Genomic DNA, 23,043 nt, shown 5'->3' with positions numbered 1-23,043 from the left:
TTCTTCCCTCTCTCTCTCTCTGTCTCTCTCTCTCTCTTTCTTTCTTCTGAGACGTGGTCTCTCTATGTAGTCCTGACTGTCTTGGAACTCAATACACAGACCAAACTGTCCCTTGAGCTCACAGAGATTCTTCTGGCATCTGACTCCTGAGTGCTGGGATTAAATACACGTGCCACCATACCTGGCTCTAAAGCCCTTTTTTCAAACATAACTAGGATGAGGCAAAGACTTAGCGCACTTGCTGGAGTAAGTAGCGAGCATGCATGAAGCCCTGGGTTGGATACACAGCACTGTGTAAATGGGGTGTGGCAGGGCATGCCTGTGGTCTAGCACCTGGGAGACGGGAGGGTCATCATAAGACCACGGTTAGCCTTTCGTACGTAGTAATTTCAAAGCCTGAGATGCAGAAGATCTGGCACCAAAGAACAAAGTGCCTATCTTTTTCTCCAGTCTCCAGTTGCCGATTCCTACTTAGAGTCCCACATCCATTCTAGTGTTATTGTTTATCAATTAAAGGGATGGAGGCGTAGCTCAGAGGCCCTGTATTGTGTAGCATGCTTGAGGCCCTATACTGGATTCCCGACAACACACCCACAAGTGAAAAAAAAAGTCTTAAAATTCAAAAAAGCTTGATTTTAAGATAATTCGATGAATTAATCACCGCATTAAAAAAATGATTGCCCTGGGGCTGGACAAGATGTCTCATCAGGGAAACAGGTACAGGTGCTTGCTGCCAACCCCGAGGACCTGAGTTCAATTCCCGGTCCTCACATGGTGGGAGGAGAGGCCTGAAAGTCATCCTCTTATCTGGACACACATACTTTGTCACACGCACACACATGTACACACACACTCACACATAAATATAAGTGAAAAACATTTTAAACGATTGTTTACTTGCCCTAAGAAATACAAAAATCAGTATTGGAAAGAGTGTTGGCATCCTGAACCAGAGGTAGACCCCGGGCCCACATGAAGCTGATGGAAGGCCAGCAGAGTGCCAGCTCCCAGGACAGCAGAGCCTGCTGTTACGTATTTTAAATTAATAACTTAAAACGTCTGTCCCCACAGCAGCGAACTTCCCTTTGTCTCCAGGTAAATGCTGCTGCAGACTTCAAAAAGCAGACGCACTTACTCGCAGGAGCCATGGTGGCAACAGACTCTGCCCCGAGCCTCTGGCCTGGCTTCAAGGGCCAGGAAGGAGGACAGCCCCCAGCACTGTCAAGCAGGGTGCCCAAGTTAATAATTGGCTCTGCCAATGGCAGATCAGGCTGTTTTTGTGTGCCTGTTTTGCTATTTTACGTAAATCACCCTGAACATGCTTGCATCAACCTACTGATGATGCACCTTTGATCAATAGATTTTAGACAAAAGTGGTTTTCGAGTCCAAAGATCAGGGCTGGGTTGACCTACAGACTGCATCCAGGGCATATAAAACAGGGGCAAGGCGCAAACTGATAGTAGAGCAATCACCACCAAGCTTGAGCTCACTGCACGGGCTCGGCTGCCAGCTTCCTGCGGTACCAGCAGAGTGAGGATGGAGGAGGGAATGAACGTTCTCCACGACTTTGGGATCCAGTCGACCCGCTACCTCCAAGTGAATTACAAAGACTCCCAGGACTGGTTCATCTTAGTGTCTGTGATCGCTGACCTCAGGAATGCCTTCTATGTCCTCTTCCCTATCTGGTTCCATCTTCGAGAAACTGTGGGCATCAAACTCCTTTGGGTGGCAGTGGTGGGGGACTGGATCAACCTCGTCTTTAAGTGGTAAGAACCATGCGAAGGGGTGCTTGGCGGGGGGAAAGAGGCTGTGTTCTTGCTAGAAATGGCTGTCCTCCAGCAGGGGCACTTCTTACCAAGCCACAGGCTAGACCTCCCTTGACTTGAGAGTATCATCAGAAAGGAAAAAGATAGCAGGAACCCCACCAGGGCCTGGAAATGGGGAAAGTCTGTTTTATCTGACCTGCAGGAGCGGAAGGACAGCTGAATTAAATGAAAAGTCCGAGTGTAGTCTTTGCTATACTTTATTACTTTGAGATAGGGTCTTGTGTAGCCCAGGCTGACCTCAAACTTACTAGGCAAGAGACAGTGAATGACCTTGAATTTCTCTTGTCTCTACCTCCTGAATGCTGGAATTATAGGTGTGAACGCCCACGTGCAGGTTAACATTCTGGCGATTGAACCTGGGGCTCTGTGCATGATAGCATGCTCAAAGCATGTCCATGATGCTTGACTGGGCCAACTGAGTTGCATCTCCAGCCCCTGCATACAGGTTTTAAAGAAACAGTTTTGCTACTTTGAGGAAGGATGGTCGCCATAGAAATAGATGTAGGAAAGAAGCAGGGAGGCTGGGAAGAGGAAGCCAATGGCTCTTAACCTTTTGGCTACCCAGGTAGCCGGGACCTGATTCTGCCACCTTGCAACTGTACGTTCTTGGAAAGCTGCATGAATTCTCTGAGCTTCTGTAATTCAGAGTCTGTAAATTTTTGACTCTCTCCAGAATCTTAATAATAATCACAGTGGGTATTTATTGAGTAGTTACTATGTGCCAGGCTCTGTGTGTGTGTGTGTGTTGTGCGTGTGCGCGTGCACGCACATGTTCTATCACTGAGGAGCGCCCTCATCCCAGGCCTTGGGCTTTTCTGTGGAGACGCTATTTATGTTACAGGCCAGAGGGCAAGGTTATGAGTTCACCGGTGGGATGAACACGGTTCCTCCCGAGCAGAGGCTGCCAGTGCTCTGAAGAACTAAGTTAGAGCTAGCAGTGGGGGTGAGACAACAACCCTGACTTCTAACACTGGCCAGGCACCATTGTGTAAATTTTCCCATCACAGTAATATTTAAGCTATTGATGCTTCTTGTTTGAAAAGAATCAATGAATGTTGGTTTGGCCTGTTTCCTCAGCTAGAAAATGAAGAGGACCAGCTTCCCCATTCATAGAATCGTCTGTGTCTGTTACCAGGTGATGTGTGTGTGTAGACATGGTCACATGTGTACATGTATGTGCCTGTGTTTGTGGAGTCAGAGCAGTCATTCCTTAGAAACTTTCTGAGTCAGGGTCTGGGACTGGACTGGAGCTCGCTGAACAGATCAGACCCTGGGGATCCACTGGCTGTGTGCCCACTGATGTACACCATCATGCCTAGGTTTTGGGTTTTGTTGTTGTTGTTGTTTTGATCAGTTCTGGTGATGGAATTCAGGGCCTCCTGTTTTCATAGCAGGCACTTGACCTCCTGAGACATCTCCTGGCCCCTGGCTCCCTGCTTTGCTTGTGGACTTTTTGTTTACTTGTTTGTTTTGTTTTGCTTGTTTTTCGAGACAGGGTTTCTCTGTAGCTTTGGAGCCTGTCCTGGAACTAGCTCTTGTAGACCAGGCTGACCTCAAACTCACAGAGATCCGCCTGCCTCTGTCTCCCAAGTGTTGGGATTAAAGGCGTGTACCAATATGCCTGGCTTTTCAGGCATTTTTTTTGTGTGTTTTTTAAGATGGGGCGTGGGGGAAGATACACAGTGATGAGAAATTATCTCATTCTGTAGCCCAGGCTACCCTGGAACTTATTAAATAGTCCAGCCTGGTCTTGACTCAAGCCTCCTCTCAAGTGCTAGGATGACAAGTGTGAGCCACCATGCCTAGGTAATTTGTTTGTTCTTCAATTCTAGAGCTGAATTCAGATCAGAGTCTTATGCACACTCTTTATTACTAAGCTGTAGCCTCAGCCCCATGGGATTTTCTTCTTAAAGGACAAGGTCTCTTACTGTGTAGCCTGGACAGGCCTACAACTTGTAACCCTCAAGCTTCAGGTTCCAGGGGCTCGGAGTAGAGGTGTGTTCAACTATACCCTGTTGTAGGGCATTCTTTGCTTTGTTTTTGAGTCAAGGACTCATGTGACATTGGTTTACCTGAAACTCAGTAAGTAACTGAAGATCACTGTGAATTTTTAATCCTACTCTTCTATCAAACAAGAGCTAGGATTACAGATGTGTGCCTCCCTGCCTGGCATGTATGAGTCTCTGTGTGTGTGTGTGTGTGTGTGTGTGTGTGTGTGTGTGTGTGTTGCATGCATGCCTCAGCATGCAGTTGGAGGTCAGAAGACAGCTTGCAGGAATCTATCCTTTCCTTCCACTATGTGGTTACCAAGGATACAGCTCAGGCTGTCAGGCTTAGGGGCAAGTGTCTTTACTTGCCAGCCATCTTGTTGGCTCTCTCCTGGTGATTCTTAAGATCTGCCTCCACTTCTCATATTCCTTAGCCATAAATAGTAAAAGTCCCTAAGAGTAGAACAAATTGGGTTCCAGATTGAATGTAGGGCCTCAAACATGCTGATCAAGGTGAGGGGGCGGCTCAGTCAGTAAATGTTTCTCTTGTAAATCCAGGGACCTCAGTTCAGTCTCCCGAACCCATGTGGAAATGCTGGGCATGGTGGCATGCATTTGTAATCCCAACACTGGGGAGGTGAAGACAGGCTGTCTTAGGGTGTCTACTGCTGTGAAGAGACACCATGACCACTGTAACTCTTTAAAGGAACACATTCAATCGGCACTGGTTCACAGTTCCAGAGGTATTATCATCATGGCGACAAGCAAGGCGGCACGCAGGCAGGCATGGTGCTAGAGAAGGAGTTGAGAGTTCTACATCTTGACCCCCAGGCAGCAGGAGACTGTACACCACACTGGGCATAGCTTGAGCATTTGAGACCTCAAAGCCTGCTCCAGTAGTGACACACTTCCTCCAACAAGGCCACGCCTCCTAATAAGGCCATTCCCTATGTGTCAAGCATTTAAATACATGAATCTACAGGGGTCATACCTATTCCAAACATCACACAGGTAGAACTCTGGAGCTAATCTAACCTGATTGGTGAGCTTCAGGTCAGTGAGAGACCTCATGTCAAGAAGGCAGATGGCCTTTTGGAGGTTGTCCTCTGACCTTCACACCCTTGGGCACACACACACACATTAGAGAGTTTGGGGGAATGGTAAAGGAGAGAGAAAGGGAGGGAGCAGGACCTTGCTGTATTGCCTAGGCTAGCCCCAAAGTCTTGGTCTGAAGTGATTCTCCTGCATCAGCCTTCCAAATAGCTAAGCCCACTACTGCATCTGATTTTGGGAGCTACTTGTTTATGTTTGGGTAGATAATATGTTCACCTGTCAAAATTTCAGAACTTGCCAGGTGGTGGTGGCGCACGCCTTTAACCCCAGCACTTGCGAGACAGAGGCAGGTGGGTCTCTGTGAATTCAAAGCCTGGTCTACAAAGCAAGTTCCAGGACAACCAGGGCCGTTACACAGAGAAACCCTTTCTCAAAAAAGATTTTCTTTCTCAAGTTATCTACTGTGTCACACAAAGTCTTCCCAGGCCCTCTCCCCAGGCAAAGGGAGATACATACCTCCAAAGGGGACAAATATGCCAGCTTCTTCCTCTTTGAAAGTGTGGGCTTCCAGCGAAATCATGCACGGGGTCACTCAGACACTGGTTCTACTTTCCACAGGATTCTTTTCGGGCAGCGCCCATACTGGTGGGTCCTGGACACGGACTACTACAGCAACACCTCGGTGCCGCTGATCAAGCAGTTCCCTGTCACCTGTGAGACTGGACCAGGTGAGAGTCCCAGCCCTTCTGAGCTGAGGTGGACATCGTTCTTCATAGAAATGCCCCAACATCCTTTGCAGATGGGGGTCTGAGGACACCCATGGCTCATAGACCTGCCCCAACATCCTTTGCGGATGGGGGTCTGAGGACACCCATGGCTCATAGACCTGCCCCAACATCCTTTGCGGATGGAGGTCTGAGGGCATCCATGGCTCATAGACATGCCCCAACATCCTTTGTGGATGATGTCGACCTTGGGGAGTCTGAGGACATCCATTGCTTCATCCTTTTATCACCATTCAACCTGTCTTCCATTAGTGCGATATCACCTTAATTCACGGCAGCAGGGCCTTCCACTGCTAGTGAGGAAATCTGAGTGACACTTCCAGGATTAAAGTTCCTAGCCCAAGAGAGGCTGGGCCACACCCACAGGCAAAAGACTAGTCAGAGTAACTGAGTCATAGCCTGGTATCCAGAGAGGAGAAAGTGACTGATAGAAGCCGGAGGCCTTATTGTCCCTCCCAGCAGCCTGGCCTAGTGTACTTGGTCCTCTAAGCTGACCATTCCATCCCTCAAGCTACCCAAGGTTTTTGTCTTATTTTGGGGAGGTTGGGGAGGTGGAGGTTTTCTGTTCTGCCGGTCAGCTCTGTCCTGCCAGCTGGCTCCCAAATAACCATACAAAGACTTAGTTATAAATGCTTGTCTGGTAGCTTAGGCTTATTACTAACTAGCTCTTACATCTTAAATTAACCCATATTTCTTATCTACACTCTACCACACGATGGTACTTTTTTCAGCACAGCACATTGTTCCTGCTTCTCTGTCTCCTTGTGACTTCTCGTGACTCTGCCCTTCTTCTTCCCAGCATTCTCTTAGTCTGTCTCTCCTGCCTAACCTCTTTCTGTCTAGCTATCGGACAGTCAGCCTTTTATTAAACCAAATCAGAAGGTGCCTTGGCAAAAACACATCCTCATAGTGTACAAAAAGATTATTCCATAATAGGGTTGATATGGGATTCCCCTCTGTATGCTATGAATATGTTTTATTACCATTGGTTAATAAAGAAGCCACTTTGACCTATGGCAGGGCAGAATATAGGTAGATGGGAAAACTAAACTGAATGTAGGGAGAAAGAAGGCAGAGTCGGGTATAAACCATGTAGCCTCCTAAGAATCAATAGTTAACAATCCATGAGATTTTTTGGTAAAATACAAAATAATAGAAATGAATTCATATAAGATGTAAGGGTTAGTTAATAAGAAGCCTGAGCTAATAGGCCAAAGACTACATAATTACTATTAAGCCTCAGAGTGGTTATTTCATAAGACTTCAGGAGCTAGTGAGCAGGACCTGGTAGGTGGAGAGAAACCAGTCCAGGGGGACCAGCAGATTGGAGAATATTTGTAGCTACACGAGGTTGTTTCTTTGTTATGAGGTAGTTTCTCAAATAGGCCAACTAGTCCTAAACTCACTATGTAATTGAAGAGGACCTCGAACTTCTGATCCTCCTGCCTCCCCAACCCTCCTGAGATAGCAGATGTGCCAGGATTCTGTGCATGCTACGCAAGTACTCTATCAACTGAACCACATCCCTGGACCAACCTGTGATTTGTTAGTTATAGCCAGATAGGAATTGTTAGGTCAAACGACAAGACTTTTTTTAATATTGGGTATTAGAAATATCCAATAAGTCCTTCCCAGAAAGTCTCAGTGCTACCGTCCCTTCCTCAGGATCCCTTTTCTCGCCTACTGCTAGAAGAGACATCTCAGATGTTTAGTCTCAGAGACCAGTGGTTTTTACTGAGCATCTACCATGTCCCAAGCCCTGTTCTAGATGCCTGAGATTCCTTTGCTGATGAGCAAAACAAAGATCCTGGACAAAGAGCTGAAATTTGAAGGGGGCTTTGTGTCAGTGTACAAAAATCATAATAAATCAGTAAAACAGAATATTAGAATATGATCATTTGAGTGCAAAAAGAAGAAAGGGAAGAGAGAAGAGGAGGCTGGAGAGATGCTTGTGCAGTTAAGAACACTAGCTACACTTCCAAAAAAAAAAAAAACCCAGGTTCAATTCCAAGCATACACATGGCATCTATCTGTAAGTTCCATTTCAGGGGCTCCAGTGCTTCTAAGGATACTTCGTGCACATGGAAAACAGACATTCATGCAGGGGAAACATACATACACATATTTTTTTTAATAAGAGAGGAGAGAGAGTTTGTCCATGAGATTTCCTGGAATGCTGACTAGAGTAGAGAGGAGAGAACAGCTGATAACTCTCCAGAGCCACAGTTGTGCAGGGGTAGGGATGTGTTGATGGGCAGATGGAGAAGTCCAGGTGGAACTAATTCTCCCTTGACTCCACAAGGAGCTCTCAAACTGGAGATGTCTCTTAATACAGCTCAGTTATGGGATACAGGCTATACCTAGGCATAGGGGGTAACCTTAACCAAGGTGACTGTCTTCAGCCCAAAGCCATGCCCACAAAAAGCTGAGAGTTAAGGACAACCTACAACTATGCTCTCAGCAGTGAGAAAACCATCATTCTGTCTAGGAGGGGTGGCAGATCTCGGAATTGGAAACAACTGTAAAAATGGTCAGAATAGGTCTCATTGAAAAGGCAAAATCTAGGGGGCTGGAGAGATGGTTCAGCTGTTAAGAGCACTAACTGCTCTTCCAGAGGTTCTGAGTTCAATTCCTAGACCCCATGATGACTCACAGTCATCTGGGATCTGATGCCCTCCCCTGGTGTGCAGGTGTACATGCAGATAGAGCATATATATATATATGCATATATATATATATATCTTAAAAGAAAGAAAAAGAGTCAGGCAGTGGTGGTACACACCTTTAGTCCCAGCACTCCCCACACTCAGTAGGCAGAGGCAGGTGATCTCTGTGAGTTCATGGCCAGCCTACAAAGCAAGTTCCAGGACAGCCAGGGATGTTACAGAGAGAAACTCTGTCTGGGAAAAAAAAGAAAGAAAGAGAAAAGAAAAGCTGAAATCTGAGTCAAGACTTTAAGAGACAAGGGAATTAACCAGAGGAATTATGGGAGAAGAGCATGCCTGATATGTTTAGAGGCAAGCATCGAGGCAGCATGGCCAGAGCAGCGTGAGAAGGAAAACAGAAGCGAACTGATGGTGGTCAGATTAACGTGTAATTTACCAATGTCCTGATTCCTGTGCAATCTCCAGACCTCCTGAAACAACGAAGTCAGAGGACGACCTCCCCACTCTACTCCCCAATCCTTGCACAGTCCTGGCGCATAGTGTGAATTCAGTTTGTTAAATAATTGAATTATAGATAAATGAGTGGAGAATAAAAAGGATGTATAGTTAGATGGAAGGCGTGGTTAACGGATGGATTGATGGATAGTTAGATGGAAGGCATGGTTAATGGATGGGTTGATGGATAGTTAGATGGAAGGCATGGTTAATGGATGGGTTGATGGATAGTTAGATGGAAGGCATGGTTAATAGAAGGGCTGATGGATAGTTAGATGGAAGGCATGGTTAATGGAAGGGCTGATGGATGGGTAAATGTGTGAATGATACCTTGGCAGTCTCACACGGATACCTTTCCATCTTTAGTCCATTCTCTTTTCTGCCATCTAGGGAGTCCTTCTGGCCATGCTATGGGCGCAGCAGGTGTATACTACGTGATGGTCACTTCTACCCTTGCTATCTTTCGTGGAAAGAAAAGGCCAACGTACGGATTCCGGTAAGAACTCACCCCTGGGGATGCGGGTGAGCAGGAAGCTGTGCACGGTCGCCAACAGTTGTTCTTCCTACTTCCCATGGCCCATTCTCCCACATGCAGCTGGCACTAGTAAGAATCGTAGCACCTACGCTATGAGTGAACATCAGGGTCACGGAATGCTAGGGCGAGCAGGAACCCACTAGGGTAGCCCTTGACTTAGACAAATAAAGCTTACCACCATAAATAGGACTTCAAAAGATCATCTAGAGCATCGATTCTCAAGACCTGCGAGTCATGACCCCTTTGGGATTGAATATCAGATTTTTATATTACAATTCATAAAACAGTAGAAAAATTACAGTTTTGAAGTAGCAACAAAATAATGTTATGGTTGGGGGATCACCACAACAGGAAGAACCATATTGAAGGGTGGCAGCATTAGGTAGCTTGGGAACCACTGATCTACAGAGAGTGACGAAGCTTAAATTAGATTCATTATTTCATCCTTTCATTTATGGGTTTGGTTCTGGTGTTCAAACTCAGGACTTTGGGCATGCTGAATAGCTACTCTATCGCTGAGCTGTATCTCCAGCTTTAAGAAAGAAGGTCAGGCCATGATTGTGGGATCTTTAATCCCAGCTCTCTGGAGGCAAAGGCAGGTGAATTCAGGATGGCCAGGGCTACAGAGAAACTCTGTCTTGAAAAACAAAACAAACAAACAAACAAAATCCTACTTTTGTACCAGCCTAGAGTCACCTCATAGGTGAAAATAAACAGACATAGGATGTTCTTAATTGCCAGGCAGTGGTGGCACACATCTTTAATGCCAGCACTTGGGAGGCAGAGGCAGGTGGATCTCTGGGAGTTTGAGGCCGGCCTGGTCTACAAGAGCTAGTTCCAGGACAGGCTCCAAAGCTACAGATAAACCCTGTCTCAAAAAACCAAAAATAAATAAATAAATAAAGCACACACACACACACACACACACACACACATATATATGTATATGTATGTATGTATGTTTGTGTGTGTGTGTGTATATATATATATATATATATATGGACTAGAGAGAAGGTTCAAAGATTAAGAACACTGGAGGCTCTCCAGAGGACCTGGGCTCAGTTCCCAGCACCCATATGGTGGTTAACAATGGTCTACAACCCTAGTTCCAGGAGATCTGACTCCTCTTCTAACCTCTGTGAATACAAGGCATGCACATGGTATATAGACATACATGCAGGCAAGACACATATACACATTAAAACAAAATAGTATAAGTGATCCAGACAAGGTGGCACCTGAGAAGTGGGGTGTAACATGACGGCCGGCTTGTTGGGGTACCTGTCCCGCCTGGTACCCCACAACCGGCAAGTCCCAGAGAAAATCAATCACACAGAGATCTCTATAAGTTATAAAGCTGATTGGCCCATTAGGTTAGGTTACTTATTAGTTCTTATAACATATATTACCCCATTATCCTTATCTACGTTAGCCATATGGCTTGGTACCTTTTTCAGCTTTCAGCTCACATGTTGCTTCTCTGGTAGTTTGCGCAGGAGTGGCAGAGGGAGCTTCCTGCTTCCCATAATACTCCCAGTCTCTTTGCTCCACCCCTACTTCCTGTCTGGCTTTCCCACCTATACTGCCTGCCTAGCCAATCAGTGTTTTATTAAAATATGATTGACAGAATACAGACAATTCTCCCACACCAGCGGGGGATCAGGAGTTGGAGATCAACCTTGGCTACAGAGCGAGTTTGAAGCCCACCAGGGCTATATAAGACCCTTCTCAAGAAAAATAAAAGATGGGGCTGGAGAGATGGCTCAGTGGTTAAGAGCATTGCTTGCTCTTCCAAAGGTCCTGTGTTCAATTCCCGGCAACCACATGGTGGCTCACAACCATCTGTAATGAGGTCTGGTGCCCTCTTCTGGCCTGCAGACATACACACAGACAGGATATTGTATACATAATAAATAAATAAATATTTAAAAAAAAAGAAAAATAAAAGATAAAAAACCCTCAGGCTATAGAGATGGCTCGGTAGGTCAAAATACTTGCTGTGAGATCCTCATAAAGGTGAAGGAGAAAGCCAGCCCCACAAAGCTGTCTCACTTTCATACACACACAGGGACGCACATGCATTCCACTCCCACATCATATACAGAAACACAGCAATACCAAATTAAAGGATTTTCTTAAAGAAAAAAAAATGACATAAACACAGTCTTAGTTACTTTTCTATTGCTTTGAGGAAACACCATGACCAAGGCAACTTATAGATGGAAGGGCTTGGGGTTTGGTTCCAGAGGGCGAGGGTTGGATCCATCGTGGCAGAGAAGCACGGAGGCAGGAACAGCTGAGAGTTCGCGTGTTGAACTATAAGCAGGAAGCAGAAAGAGAGAGGCCTCAACACTCCTTGCAGCTCTGAGAGTCTTTAAGCGATAACCCGCCCCTACTGACATACTTCCTCCGGCAAGGCCGCTCCTCCTACTCCTACCAAAACAGGGCCACCAACTGGAGACCAAGTATTCAAATGCCTGAGACTAAGAATAAGGGAGGTCTTATTCAAGCCGCCACAAGCACCTCACATTTTTGAGCGTTTGAGCAGGACTCCCAATTTCTAACAATTCCGCTGACGGCACCTCAGTTTTCCGGGCTCCTCCGCTCCGACCAGGGTTGTTTTCTTTGATGAAGGATCAGCATTTGGGTTCTGAAGTGGCTACCTATTCTCTTGCAGGTGTTTGAACATCATCCTGTGGTTAGGATTCTGGGCTGTGCAACTGAACGTCTGTCTGTCCCGGGTCTACCTCGCGGCTCACTTTCCCCACCAGGTTGTGGCTGGAGTCTTGTCAGGTATCCGCAGCTCCGACTCCTTCCCCACCCGCTTCCTATTCCTTCTGGATCTTCCTTGCACAGCGTGGCCTCCCGTACTGTCAATGTTCCGGGGGCTTCAAAGTCAAGGGTGGGTGGGTGGGAGACTAAGGAAGTGGCTTCGTCTATAAACCAGCATCAGGACCTGAATTTGATCCCCAGCACCCACTTCAATAGGCAGCCACAGTAGCACATGACGGTGTTCCCAGAGCTGGGGAGGTAGAGACAGGGGGATCCCTGGAGTTCACTTGGTGAGACTCAGGTTCCAGGGGCAGACCCTATAAGACAAACAAACAAACAAAACCAATGAAGTGGATGCTCCTGAGGAACACCTGCGGCTGACTTCTGGTCTCCACAGCACACGCTCACACACACATGTGTATCCACACACGTAAATACACAAGGACACGATTGAAATTATTAGTTTGCACAGCATTCCTGAGCTAAACTGTTAAAGGTATCCTAGAAAAGCTAACTCATCCAACTAAGCATGTCTAAAGTTCCCAAACTTCTTTTTTTCATTTAAAAAAAAAGATTCAGTTGTTTATTGTGTATGCAATGCTCTGCCTCCATATATGCCTGCACACCAGAAGAGAGCACCAGATGTCATCACAGATGGTTGTGAGCCATCATGTGGTTGCTGGGAATTGAACTCAGGACCCCTGGAAGAGCAGTCAGTGCTCTTAACCTCCGCACCATTTCCCCAGGCCCATCCCCAAGCTTCTTACCTTCTTTATTTCTCATTGATCTTCAGTTTGAAGCAGCTCCTCATTCCTTCTCGGTGAACCTATCAAAGGTACAACGACTTGGGAGAGTTCCTTATTGAAAAACATCCATCTGCGGACCTAACAGATGTCTGCAGCTGGTGGGGTTTGTGTGTTTGCATTTTCTGAGATCCAGTCTGTAAGAGAAAGAAAAGATTGAGGTTAAACATTAAAAAACAAAAACAACAGTCTAGATTGAGGCTGGGAGAGGGCAGAGCAGATCAATTGCAAGGGCCTGCGTTTGATCCCTGGAACCCACATGGCAGAAAAGAGCCAACTCCAACTAGGGGTCCTCCAATTTCCACACGTGAGCTGTGGCACGTGTGCCCACACACATATACTCAAACACAAGATAAATGAAATGTGTAAAAAGTAACAATAAAGCTGGACGGCAGTGGTGCACGCCTTTAATCCCAGCACTCGGGTGGCTGAGGCAGGCGAAACTCTCTGAGTTCAAGGCCTACTACAGACTGAATGCTAGGACAGTCAGGGCTGCGCAGAGAAACTTTTTGTCTTGAAAATCCAAAACTAAATAAATAAGTGGATATAAAAATAAAAATGCCCGGTAAAAATGAACATATGCTTGTAGAAGTTATGTTACACAAAAAAATCTGGGGATGTTTTGGCTAGAGAGAATAATGTCATCAACTGCGTGACCAAGGGTTTAAGTGAACAACTTATTAACTTCTGTGAAAGGGACTGTCACCAACACATGGTATTGAACGGTGACAATGGTCTGATGAGATGGCTCAGTGGGTTAAAGCATTTGCTACCAAGCCTGACAACCTGAGTTTGAGCCTGGGACCCACACGGTAGGAAGAACCAGCTCCTGTAACTTGCCCTTTGACCTCCACACAGATGCCATGTCACATATGTGCCTGCCCACACACGAACAGACACACTTACATACACATACTCAACAAATAGATAGATTTGGTGAATTTTAAAACAAGCAAACAAACAATAATAAAAGCAGACAAGTCAATCCAAAACTGAAAGAATGGGCTTGTCTGTGGGAATGCATTCCGCCCCTGAGTGTATGCAAGAAGAAACACACCACACACAACAGGAAACTCCGATTCAGTGGGAAGATGTTTGAGATACGGTTCTTCCATCTGAAAGACACTCCATTGTTGAGGACCTTCCACTCTGGTGTGTGATTTAATTCCGCCCGGTGAGCTGATGGCCTGTCACTCACTCCCACCCCTATTTCTCACAGTGCTTTCTTCTGCACAGGCATTGCTGTGGCTGAAACTTTCAGCCACATCCGGGGCATCTACAACGCCAGCCTCAGGAAATATTGTCTCATCACCTTCTTCCTCTTTGGCTTCGCACTCGGATTTTACCTGCTGTTGAAAGGCCTGGGGGTAGACCTTCTGTGGACCTTGGAGAAAGCCAAGAGATGGTGTGAGCGGCCGGAATGGGTCCACCTCGACACCACGCCCTTTGCCAGCCTCTTCAAAAACCTGGGGACCCTCTTTGGGTTGGGGCTGGCCCTCAACTCCAGCATGTACCGGGAGAGCTGCAAGGGGAAACTCGGCAAGTCGCTCCCGTTCCGCCTTGCCTGCATCGTGTCCTCCTTGGTCCTCCTGCACCTCTTTGACACTTTGAGACCCCCATCCCAGATTGAACTGCTCTTCTATGCTTTGTCTTTCTGCAAGAGTGCGACAGTTCCCTTTGCCTCTGCCAGTCTCATCCCCTACTGTCTAGCCCGGGTTCTGGGCCAGACGCACAAGAAGTCTTTGTAAGGCACGTGAAGGCTTTGGTATTTAAAGTCAACGACCTTGCAAAGGACTGGGGACTACCAAAGCCTTCGGCATCCTGAGGTCAGAGGTGTTCACATCAGCCCCGGTATCCCTGTCTTTCTCTGCTATCTTAACCAAAAAGGTGAAATTTTAAACGCTAACGGGGCTGTTTGAGAAAACCTTGAGAACTGGAAGTTGGGTCATTCTGGAATTTTTCCTGAAGGCCCACTTACCATTCTCCTGTCAGACATAGAAGAGCAAGCCCAGGCCAGAGATCCTGACTGAGAATTCTCTCCCTGTGCAAGATACCCCCAGCTGGGGAAAGAGCACAGTGCATTTGCAAGGAAGAGAAAGAAGGACCAGGAGGAGGGGGGAAGTGTTTTCTGTATTGAACAAATCACTAGCCAAGCCATGTGTAAATGGCTTCAGTTATGTCTGAGTCTTTAGAGAGGACACTCTTGATCATGGCAGACTACCTTAAAGTGAAGTGAGCAGTCAGTTAAAGGCGGGAATTCTGCTTCCTGCTTTTCTCCGCTGGGTGCTGGTGGTACTGAATGACTATGGTGATTATGTCACCACATAAGTCAAAGCACACAGGCATCAGCAACGGCTCGGTCTGTCTCCTCCTCAGCCTATGTCTGCATTCCCTAGAATTCTCCCCTGGTTCCCTGCCCCTGCGGCTGGACCCTCAGATGTCCGGCGGACAACTGTTTGGTGGTGCTTTTTGTAGGGTTAAGTTAAACTCTGAAATCTTGGGCAAAGGGGCAAATGGAGAGCCAGGATCCTCTCTTCAGAAGGTCACTCCGATGTTATTCATGATTCCTGGAGCAGAAATATGACTGCTTTCTCTAGCCCAAGCCAGCCAAGAACTCATTCTTAGAGAAAAAGCCAGCTCCCCCGTGCCTGTTTTCCAACCTTCTCTGATTTGCAGAGTACATCTTCAAAAAGAAAAAAAAATGTTGTAGCTATTTATTCAAAATGTCTTATTTTGCTACTGATGCGGGAGAATTGTCTGTATTCTGTCAATCATATTTTAGTAAAACGCTGATTGGCCAGGCAGGCAGTATATGTGGGAAAGCCAGACAGGAAGTAGGGGTGGAGCAAAGAGACTGGGAGTATTCTGGAAGCAGAAGCTCTCTCGCCACTCCTGCGCAGACCACCAAAGAGGCAGCATGTAACTTGCCCAGCTGAGAAAGGTATGGAGCCATTATGGCTAACATAGATAAAGAATAATGGGTTAATATAAGTTATAAGAGTTAACAAGAAGCCTGACCTAATGGGCCAATCAGTTTATAACTTTATGGAGTCTTGTGTGTGATTTTCTTTGTTGCTTGCCAGCTGTTGGAGTACTGGGAGGGATAGAAACCCCAACAAGCCGGCCCTCATGTTACATGCTACATGTAATATTATATATATTCTCATTCTCACCCACACATGCTCCCTGTTCCTAACATCTTGGAAAACTACAGGTATGTAGTATTTTATTAAAAGAACATTTTATTTAAGAATGGAGTCTTGCTTATTACTCTATTTTATTTTGCCTTTATTATTTTTCTTTTTATTTTATGTGTATGGGCATTTTGTCTGCATGTATGTCTGTGCACCATGTTCTTGCCTGCTGCGTACAGATTCCAGAGGAGGGCATCGGATCTCCTAGAATTGAAGCTGCAGTTGTTGTGAGTTGCCATGTGCATGCTGGGAATTGAACCCAGTCCTTATAACACATGCAGAAATATCAAGCATGGTTGTACACATCTGTAATACCAGCGAAGGTGAGATGTGAGCTTAGCTTAGGAGGTGACATTCCAGGCCAATGAGAGATCCTGTCTCAAAAGATGGAAGATGTTTAAAAAAACAACACCACACACACAAAGAAAAGTACATGATAGGAAAAAAGATCTATCACAAGCTGGCTAAGAGGAACCTAAAGGGCCATCTTCCCTCCTGGGAGGCTTACTCAAAGGCAGTTTATATAGGAAATACAGATTGCAGACTGATGGGCACATAGCTGAAGATTTGTATTCAAAGCACACCCAACTAATCCTCAAGTAAGATGCCTTTCAATTCTGCAAATCTCAAGAACAAAGATCAGTTGAACCTAGTTAGCACAAATCTTTAATCCCCAACACTCAGGAGATTTGCTAGTTCAAGACTAACCTGAACTGCAGAGCAAAACTGCAGAGCAAACTCAAGACCAGGCTGAACGATTTAGTGAGACCCCGTCTCAAAGTGAGAAAAATAAAATAAAAGGGCTGGGAGATGGCTCAATTGTTAAAGTGCAAGCGTCATGACCTGAGTTCGGTGATCAGCACCCATGTAAAAGCCAGGGGCAGTGGCACATGATGTAATCCCATAGAGAGGGAAGTGGAGACAGGAGGATTCCTGGGGCGTCTTACCCAAAGGAAACTCCGTTTCCCCAAATTCTAAAAGGCAGAAGGGACAAATGCCTGTGGTGCTTATTAGCTCACCAAAGTGCATGCTGGCTGCCAGCTCCCTCTTATCACGAGTACATGGTACAGATCTCGAAGGCCATACCAGTATCTTAGGTCGTCCCATCTTCTTTAGCTTAACCTCCCTCCAGCTCACTGGCTTCCGTCCCCCAGCTATGCATCCTCCTTATAACACTGCTATTTTGACTACTGCTCACTCTCTGTCTCCCTCCTCTTCCCATACTTTCCCTCTCTCTACATCTCTCTCTGTGTCTGTCTTCTGCACTCTGTCTCCCTTCTCCTCCTATCTCTGCTCTCTCTCTCTCTCTCTCTCTCTCTCTCTCTCTCTCTCTCTCTCTCTCTCTCTGTTCTGTGATGGCCAAAGTTCTGTTTTATGTTTAAGTTGCTCTGCTTTATTGATTCATAAAGCAAATCTGTGAGCCCCATTTTCCCACAGACAGATGACTTCCTGGAATGCTGGGAGCTGCTGTTCTTGTAAGATAACGAGCCATGTGTCTTCACTTCTGTAAACAACATGGTTGTCCCAACTGCAGGATGTGCTCGATCACATGCAGGCAGAAGCTACGTAGGCAGGGAGTATGCCAGGATGTGTGCTTGCCCCATTGGATGAAAGGGGAAAGGACGAAGCTTTCGCCTTTATAAGCACTGGACTAACATAATTTGCAGTCATTCTCTGGAAATCCCAGGTATGGACATGGCCAGTGTCCCTCATCCTGTTCAGTATTTATAATAAAGTTTGCTTGAAATTTGGTTCAAAATTTGTAGTATTGGTCTTATTCTTGTTGGATGGGACTAACAGTTCTCTCTCTCTCTCTCTCTCTCTCTCTCTCTCTCTCTCTCTCTCTCTCTCCTGCTCCTGTTTCTCTCATGGCCAGGTCCAGAGTGCTGCTCATGTCCAGTCTACTACCTTCTCTGTTCTAGACTCTTCCAGATAGCTCTGGATATTTTCTCTATCATATCTACAATAAAACCTTCCCTTCAACCATACCAAGGAGTGATCATGTCAGTTTACACACTATATATATAGTCTGAGTTGGTGAGTTCCAGATTCAAAGAGAGATTCCACCTCTGGTGTAGGAGTTTCTTCTGTTTGTGTGTTGCTTTCATTGGTTAATGAATAAAGAAACTGCCTTGGCCTAGTTGATAGGGCAGGACTTAGGTAGGTGGAGAAAATAGAAGTGAATGCTGGGAGGAAGAAAGCAGAGTCAGGGAGAAGCCATGGATCCTCTGCCTGAGATGGATGCCCGTTAGAAACTCTGGTAAGTCACTGCCACATGGCGATACACAGATTAATGGAGATGGGTTAAACTAATATGTAAGAATTAGTCAATAAGAAACTAGAGCTAATGGGCCAAGCAGTGTTTTAATTAATACAGTTTCTGTGTAGTTATTTCAGGTGTAAGCTAACCCGGAGTCCGGAACAACCAAGCAGCCCTCTCTCTTGCAACACACCTCAAAAAAAATATAAGGTAGAGAGTAATTGAGGAAGACACCCAACACTGACTACTGCTACACACACACACACACACACACACACACACAGATTGGGGATCTAGCTTAGTGACCAGAGTATCTAGCGTATGTAAGGCTGTTACAGAGATGGATACTTTACATTGGTATGGATCTTGGTTTATTGAAACAAGTTTTAGGTCAATTTTGTTATATGTATATTTCTGCTCTTGATTAAAGTATCATGCTTGTGTAGCTCATTGAAAAATGTAATGTATAATTAAAAATATAGGTTAATAGATAATCATCTGTAATAGTCAAGCTTGTAGTCATGTTAGTTAGATTTTCTAGATGTGTAGAGATATATTTCAGCTAGATAGGTATTCGTCAAATCTTTCAGAGACCTTCAGAATATGGCATTTAAAATGTTTAAGAACTTGGGCTGGAGAGATGGCTCAGATGTTAATAGAACTATCTGTTTTTCTGGAGATCCTGAGTTCAGTTCCCAGCAGCCACATGATGGCTCACACCCATCCATAATGAGATCTGGTACCCAGAACACTATATACATAATAAATAAATTTTAAATAAAAAAAGATTTCTGATCCATTTTAAAAAAATGTTTAAGAACTTAAAACTTTTCATGACAGTGAGACACATCTGCTCCTGGCAGCACCAAGTTACTTCAAGAGGATGATGGGCATCGAAGAGGCTCTTTATGAAGTTGGTTAGCCATTTGGGCAAGAAACTTCTCTTGCCTGGACTTCTTGACTGGGCATGCAGAACCCACAGAGAAATGACTGCTGAACTTACCTAAAGGTGAGATGATCCTTCAGGGTTCCTGCTTACTGAAAAAGTCTGCCTGACATTCTGCAGGACACAGAAGAAGTGATTGACAAACAGCCAATATAGGCTGGACTGTCTTTGAAATTTCCTGCTTCATAGGAAAGTCTGCTGGATACTGTGGGCCTGTAGGCTGAAGATGGATGCCCCAACGGTACAGAATCACTTTGGGTGACTGTCCAGGCAGTGAGATGTCTCTGTCAAGTCTAGAATTTTGGAAGTTGCTTACAATACACTTCCTGTTTACTTAGGTAATATTATATCCTTCTGGAGTCTTTGATGGGATTGAAGAATTTATAGTTATAGTTATAGTTTTCCCTAGTTATGATAAAAAATAAAGTAGATATAAATATTATAACTATAATTCTTGCTTGGTATGTGTTTTGTTATATGTAATTTTACTATATTAAAATTAAAACCTTCCTTTTTATTTAAACAGGAGAGGGAAGGTGATGTAGGATTTCCCTCTGTACAACTGATTAATAAAGGAACTGCTCTGAACCTATAGCAGAGCTATAGGGGAACAGAGGTAGGTGGGGAAAACTAAACAGAATTCTGGGAGAAAGAAGGGTGGAGTCAGAGAGATGCCATGTAGCCCCACCGGAGACAGACACCGGAACTTTAGCCAGTAAGCCATAGCCACGTGGCGATACACAGATTAATAGAAATGGGTTAAATTGAGATATAAGAGTTAGCCAATAAGAAGTTAGAGCTAATAGGTCAAGCAGTGATTTAATTAATGTAGTTTATGTGTGATTACTTTGGGGCTAAGCGGCCAGGAACCAACAAGCGGCACCTCCCTCCAACATAAGGCCATAGGTTCAGCCCTCTAACATCAAAAGCAGTGAGGGCGAGAGTTTTATTTCTTGAAATTCTTCTGGTCCCATTTTCCCACGTGCAGCTCCTGACATGTTATGCAAATGTTATACAATAGACAGGCTGGGTGGGCAGGGCACCTTCCTGAAGGCTCGCTTGATGATATTAAACTCACCTGTTAATTATTATGAAAGACAAAGGTCAGGTGAGGTTAAGTGAGCAGGCTGACCACAAGTTGGCCACGTTCCAAGCTTCAGAACTGCAAAGATAGCCTTGGCCCAGACGGCATACTAGTTACCAGGCCACAGGTCAGCCAGAGTTGTTCAGGGATCACATTGCAACTTGAGGGAGGGTGAGGGAAGAGCCACTGCCAAGTGAAGCAATGGTCATGCGTGCAAGAGTGGATGAGTGGGAGGGGACAGGACTAGACAAGTGGTTGCTGGCAGCAAGGATTAGGGTTATAGGTAAAGAAAGCCTAAGGCCGCTCAGCTCAAAACACTCAGAAACCTCGGGGGAACTACAGCAAGTTTCTGTTGGACAATTTATTTCATCTCGGTTCACAGTTCCACCTCCAAAACCACCCCCTACCCCCTCATCACCATCACGCTGCACTGCCTGTGGCAAGAGCTGACTGATTGCCCCAGGCTTCTGGGATGTGTTTATTTCAGGAGGGTGGGTTTCCAGACTAGCCTGGGGTTCTTCAGCAGGGCTAAGCCTATCAGAGATGCTAATGGTCCCAGGGAGAAGGGTGTTGACTCTCATCTGTCTAAATGAACCCTCAACTAAGGTTGAGGCCCACACTTGATGCTCCAAATTCCTGCTCCTTGCCAGAGGATGCTAGCAGAATGTGAAGCACCCAGATGTCCAGTTGTGCCCTGAGAAGCACACCAGCAACAGACGGCGCTCATCAGCTTGCTGTGGGAGTTATCTCTATCTACAATTAGCTACAACCTCGCAACATCACCCGGAAGTTACAACTCTTTAACCTCACATCACACGCGCTCATACACAGAGAGGCTGCGGAGCTAGTCACAATGGTGGGGCCAATTTAACAACCAGTCTGTCTTGACACTGGAGAGGTGGTCCGGTGGTTAAGAGTGCTGACTGCTCTTCCAGAGGACCCAGGTTCAGGTCTCAGCACCCACATTGGTGACTCACAACTGCCTCTAACTTCAGTTGCAAGGGATCCCTTCTAGCCTCCTTGGGCACCTGAATATGCTCCACATCAGGGGATTCATGGGTGGTACTCTCATCTGGTTAAAAAAAAAAATCAATGACAATAATCAAACACATGTGAAGGTTGCAGGCCCTGAGGAGAAGCTCTATTATTGCTTTGCTAAAGGATCAGGTTGTCAAACTGCCCTAGAAGTATTTATATTTATACCCATAGAGCTATGCTGCTCTTGGCCTTGACCAGAAAAGCTTCTTGCAGTGAGCATCACTCAACAGAGACTTATATATAACTGGTCAAAGAGCTGAGAATAAGGAACTGTATGCGAATTGTCTATATTTATAAGTAAATGGTGGCATGTCATAATACTGGCTGGCACAAAAAGTAACTATAACATATGTTGTTATGGCCTGGGTATTTGTGCCACCCCAGAACTCATATGTTGAACCCTTCAATGGGGTGGTATTTGGAATTGAGATGAGTAAGTCATGATGCAGATGGGCCTCTTTGATAAGTTTATTGATGAGACACCAGAGAGCTTGCTCTCTTTCTGTGCTGGGTAAGAACACAGGCAGCCATGTGCACCCCAAGAAAAAGTCCTCACCAGACCCGACCAGTGTGATATCTGAATGGAAAAAAAAAAAAGAAAAGAAAGAAAGAGGAAGTATAAGACTGCTCCTAGGGATGATGGAGGAGAAGGTTTATTGTAGATAATAATGAAGACAGCATAGCCAGAAGCAGAGACAGAGACACCTGGGAGAGGCCGGAGTGAACCAGACCAGACTGGTCTATATGAGAAGGGCGAGGGGAGAGGAGTCTCCCATGAAGACGGGCATCATGGGCTAAGTGATTGGCATGGCCAAAACAGCTGAGTTATCTAGGGGCCAGAAGAGCTGTAGGCAGAGAAGCCCAACCCTATAGCTGGGTTGCAGACTTCAGGATAGGGGGCTGGGTATGCCAGCCAGGAGGGCCCTGTAGCAGGAGAGACTGAGGGATGCTGGGAAAACCTGGTGGACAGCATCCACTTTGCTATGTTAATAGCACGTTGGTTAGCTATTGCCTTGAGCTGGAGACTGTGAGCTGACCGTGGACTTCTAGCCATGGAAGAACCAGAAGACCCTAACTTGGGTTAAGTCTGTGGTATTTTGTCATAGCCACTCATACTGACGAACATGACTCAGCCATTTTGGTTGTTCCGCTCTCTTGGCTGCACTCTCTCCTGCTCTCTTGGATCTGGCTCCTCCCTTGGGCTCCTGGCCTCTTGGCCTTCCCACTATCCTTCCTCCTGTCTCTCTCTGGCTCTGGCCTCTCCCAGACATCTCTTCCTCTTGCTGTTTCACGTATCTATAGAATACTTTCTGTGTACTTTAGGCGTAGTAGTGTCCTGGGTTGATCTCTTTTCTTCCTTTGAAAGACCAGGATAAATCCAGGCCCCCTCCCCTAGCAGGAAGAGTAGAGCCAAAAATCTAGGTTGGCCAGTCAGTGACTCTGTTCCAGGAACTGGCTGACCATAAAGTTAGATTATAACCTTGAAGAACAATCTTGAGAAACGGGGAGTCACCCCCTTGTGATTATCACTGGTATTTTCGGAACCTTCCAATGACGCCCTCCCTACCCCCTTTGGGTTGTGGTTTCTTCCCTTAAA

At 45.7% G+C, this 23,043-nt stretch overlaps 1 protein-coding gene across 1 annotated transcript; it reads left to right on the top strand.

Moving 5' to 3' along the window:
• The first annotated feature begins 1,435 nt into the window (after positions 1-1,435).
• On the top strand, positions 1,436-16,177 carry G6pc1 (glucose-6-phosphatase catalytic subunit 1). The gene is made up of 5 exons (XM_048445721.3): positions 1,436-1,767; positions 5,487-5,596; positions 9,205-9,310; positions 12,027-12,142; positions 14,161-16,177. The coding sequence occupies exons 1-5, from the start codon at positions 1,538-1,540 to the stop codon at positions 14,670-14,672; spliced, it is 1,074 nt and encodes a 357-aa protein (XP_048301678.3). The 5' UTR covers positions 1,436-1,537; the 3' UTR covers positions 14,673-16,177.
• The last annotated feature ends 6,866 nt before the right edge of the window (positions 16,178-23,043 follow it).

This window comes from Myodes glareolus, chromosome 9, assembly GCF_982192425.1.
Source record: "Myodes glareolus chromosome 9, mMyoGla1.1, whole genome shotgun sequence".
Classification (NCBI taxonomy): Eukaryota; Metazoa; Chordata; class Mammalia; order Rodentia; family Cricetidae; genus Myodes; species Myodes glareolus.
This window is presented reverse-complemented; position numbering and strand designations above follow the sequence as displayed.

Bases quoted from the DNA above. Each gene is read 5' to 3' on its own strand.
- G6pc1 (XM_048445721.3), top strand. From the start codon at position 1,538: ATGGAGGAGGGAATGAACGTTCTCCACGACTTTGGGATCCAGTCGACC. The intron at 9,311-12,026 runs GTAAGAACTCAC...ATTCTCTTGCAG, and splicing joins AGGCCAACGTACGGATTCCG to GTGTTTGAACATCATCCTGT. The intron at 12,143-14,160 runs GTATCCGCAGCT...TCTTCTGCACAG, and splicing joins TGTGGCTGGAGTCTTGTCAG to GCATTGCTGTGGCTGAAACT.